This window comes from Corvus brachyrhynchos, unplaced genomic scaffold (assembly GCF_000691975.1).
Source record: "Corvus brachyrhynchos isolate BGI_N302 unplaced genomic scaffold, ASM69197v1 scaffold340, whole genome shotgun sequence".
Lineage (NCBI taxonomy): Eukaryota > Metazoa > Chordata > Aves > Passeriformes > Corvidae > Corvus > Corvus brachyrhynchos.
Window position 1 is genome coordinate 311,202 of NW_008235987.1, and position 3,720 is coordinate 314,921.

General features: G+C 55.6%; 1 protein-coding gene across 1 annotated transcript; it reads left to right on the forward strand.

Annotated features, from left to right (window-relative positions):
* Positions 1-1,764: 1,764 nt before the first annotated feature.
* Positions 1,765-3,641, forward strand: ALYREF (Aly/REF export factor; the record flags this gene model as incomplete). The annotated part of the gene is made up of 4 exons (XM_017729974.1): positions 1,765-2,053; positions 2,218-2,281; positions 2,402-2,579; positions 3,365-3,641. Coding segments are annotated over 4 exons (546 nt in total), but the record flags the coding sequence as incomplete, so codon positions are not given.
* Between the last annotated feature and the right edge of the window lie 79 nt (positions 3,642-3,720).

Below are 3,720 nucleotides of genomic sequence, written 5' to 3' on the forward strand. Positions count from 1 at the left end.
GGGAGGCGTCGCGGGGGAGCGGGGACCTCATTCACTGCGCCCAGGTCGGGTGCCCGCGGGAACTCTGCCGGCCCTGCTCCGCTTGCGCCCGGGGTCAAGGATTCCCGGGTGAATCCCCAGTGATGGGGTTTGTACTACGTGTGCCTGCTTTGCCGCGATCGTGGTGGTCTGGAGGGGGCTGGAAGACCCGGTTTATAGGTGCTTTGTAAGTGACTGCCGCGGTGCACGGGAACGGGGAACGATGCTGGGACTGTGCTGGATCAAGCTGTGATTGGAGAATTTACTGTGAACTCTGTGAGCTCCTACTCTATGCAGCTGTAGCCTAACGGTGCCATGGGCTCTGGTGCTTTGTCAAATCACATTCTGTTGGGTTTTGAGGGGTTCCCACGGATGCACCCATCAGTGTAACCAGGCAGTTATTTGTCAGGGGAACAGCTCCCCTGTGCTGCTGTCTTGGTGTACTGTCCTCCACCTGTTGTGGCCATGCCCCGTTTGGGCTGGTCAGAGCCCACAGTGCCTGCAGTTGGGTGCTTGGTGCATCTGCCTCAGGGCTGGAGGCTGAGGGGGGCTCCCACCCGGCCGAGGGGTGTCACAGGGTCATGAGTGGGCTCTGAGCTGTGCAGGAATTGAGTGCCACATGTGTCCCTGGCAGGCACTCCTACGCCACAGAGTGCTGCCATCACCCTGGCCCCTGGCTCTTGTGTCCTCACCAGGGAAAACCAAACCACTGCTGTCAGACTTTCCTCATCGGTTCATTCATTCCAGCCTCTCCACGCACCAATCTGGCTGTGCCTGGGGAATTGGAAAGGAGCTCTGTCAGGTCACCTGCTCACTGGGTAGTGTGCTGCACACCACCTCTTTTCCTTGTGTAAGTTCAGATTGGGTTTAAATAAGTTCCTGTTTGTTGCAGTGAGGCCGCAGTGTGTAAAACTCGGCCCCTGCACTTTGTGTGCAGCCAGGACTCACCTTCCTGCTGCTGCACAAGCTCCCACTGCATTTGTTTAACAGCAGGGCTGACTCAATGGCTTTGGCCCCCAGCCCCGTAACTTAGTGTTGCCTCAGATGTGGGATTGGTTTTGTTCCTGTGCTAATGCCTCTTTATGTGGTGCAAGAGGCCAGAGGAGCTCTGGTCACGAAGGAGCTGCACAGCGTTGCTCTTTGTGTCCTCTGAGGCAGGAGCAGCTGACCTCAGACTCTGAGCAGAGCTGACACAGCCTTGCTTGCCACGTTCCATCCAGAAAGCATCTGCCAGGTGGCCTTTGCAGCTCTCTTCCACCAGCCCTGCTGGGAGCCCTGCTGTGACTCAGGAGCAGCTTGACACAGGCTGTGCAGTAACCTCATTAGCTTCCCAAATGTAGCACCTGAGAAACAAAATTGGTGGCTCTGTTGCTGCCTGTTTATTTCCAACCTTCGTGGCAGCAAAGGACAGACCTCAGCAGAGGACTTTGTTGGTCTCCATTTTTGGGGTATGTTCCTAATGGGCACAAGTTCAGTGCAGCAAAAGTGTCATCGTCTTGTGGATCCCTGCACTCCCATGGTCATTCTCTGTGAGAAAGGTGTCTGGGGTCTGGAGTATTTTCAATAGTTGCCACTTTGACTCATCTTCAACAAAGTCCCCCAGTTCCACTGGAAAAGAAACAGGTTTCAGCATTCCTTGAATCTGCTTCACTGGCTGTAAATGTGCCTTCTGCAGGACATGAATGCAGAGTCCTGCTTGGTTTTGCCACTTACGACAACTCCCTGAAATCTTCCTGATGGGCTGTGCTCCCCTCTGCCATTGGCTCTTTTTCCAGATTGTCTGTGGTGGTTGGAAAAGCACTGGTGCTGGCCAAGTGTGTCTGTGTGGGGAGCTGCAGTGTTTGCAGCATTGATGGATGGGCATGCTCCTTTCCCTCTCATTCTCAGGAGCTATTTGCGGAGTTTGGGACCTTGAAGAAGGCAGCTGTGCACTATGACAGATCTGGTCGCAGTCTAGGAACGGCAGATGTGCATTTTGAGAGGAAGGCTGATGCGCTGAAGGCAATGAAGCAGTACAACGGGGTCCCCTTGGATGGTGAGTCTGTGTGGCCCATCTCCATGGCCTGTTTCCAGCGCTGGAGTGGAGCAACCTGCACATCCGTGTCCCTGCCTGCGTGCCCGTTTCTCCCGCACATCCGTGTCGCTCCCTCCCACCTTGTGTGTCCTGCGCAGACTCACGGCTGCTCTCCCTCCCTTCAGGGCGCCCCATGAACATCCAGCTGGTGACGTCACAGATCGACACGCAGCGGAGACCAGCACAGAGGTGGGGGAGCCCCTGCCCCGAGCAGTGGGGCGGGAAGGTGCAGGACCCCTCCCTGATGGGGAACGTGGGTCCTGTTTGGGTTCGCTGACGGCACTAAAACAGTTCCTTTAAAACTCACAGTGTAAACAGAGGTGGCATGACCAGAAACCGCGGGGTCTCGGGGGGATTTGGAGGTGGAGGCAACAGGCGAGGGACTCGTGGCGGGAACAGAGGGAGAGGCAGAGGAGCTGGAAGAACTTCCAAACAGCAGCTCTCTGCAGAAGAACTAGATGCACAGCTGGATGCTTACAATGCCAGGGTAAGTGCTGCTTGGGCACTGTCATGGGCTCCCCACAGCATCTCATCCTAGAAAGCACTGGCAGTCTGGAGCTCGCAGAAAAGGGAAAACATTTTCCAGGTCCTTGGACTGAAGCAGTCTCTCTCTGAAGCTGAGCTGTGCCTTGGCTTAGGCCTCAGCTTCGCTTTCCAGAGCACTTTGTCACCTGTTACTGGTGGCTGAGGAATAGCCTCTGCTCTTGCCAGGCTCTGTAGCTGGAACAGCCATTATGAACAGCAGCTGCAGAACAAAACCCACAGAGCTGATAGGTTGCAGGAATGAGAAAACAGAAAGGAAAATCTCATGTGGAAAAACTGTGTGTGGTGTGCTGCTGGGGGGAGGGTGCAATGTTGGTGGCAGAAATGAGCCCCAGCCTGGGGAGCCATGGGCAGGTTGCAGCTGTACCTGGAACTTGCTCAGCCTGTGGCGCAGCCGGGTCAGGATCCCAACAGAGCTGAGGCCACAAGGACACCGCAACAGCGAAGTCGGTGGTTCAGGACCGGGATAAGTCAGGGCAAGAGCATGGAAGAAGTGGGATAAACAGGATTCTAGAAAAAGCCTTGGAGCAGTGCAGGGGGGTGGTGTGCTGTCCTGCTCAGCACGGTGTGCTATGGCTTGGACCCGCCTATGCCTGTCCTGCAGCGCTTGAGGGTTCATCAGGGCCAGGCTGCCTGCAAAGAAGTGGGTGGGCTTGGGTGCAGGGGGGTGCTACAGGGTGCCAGGGCTGCTGCAAGGCACATGGTGACAGTTCCTCCCCTCTCTTCCAGATGGACACCAGCTAAAGCGGCAGCAGTGGGCGCAGGGAAGGACTCCAATCTTGCTCCACACTCCCGGCAGGGGCTGCGGCTGTGGCTACTACTACCGAGGATGGGATTTGTTTTACTTTTACGTTCTGGGATAGGTTTTAACTCCTGTAAAGGTTTTTTTTAATTCTCAGCAGACCTGTTTTGTACCGAGTTATTTTTGGGATAAATTTTTCTGGTTGCCTGTTGGGCCAAGGTGGCTTTTTCACCTTTGCCATAATAAAATAGAACCATGTCTAGAGCTGTGGCTGATGCCTTGCCGCGCTGGGCCCCGCGCCCCATCCGCTCCCGCACATACCGTGATGCTCTGCCGTGTACCT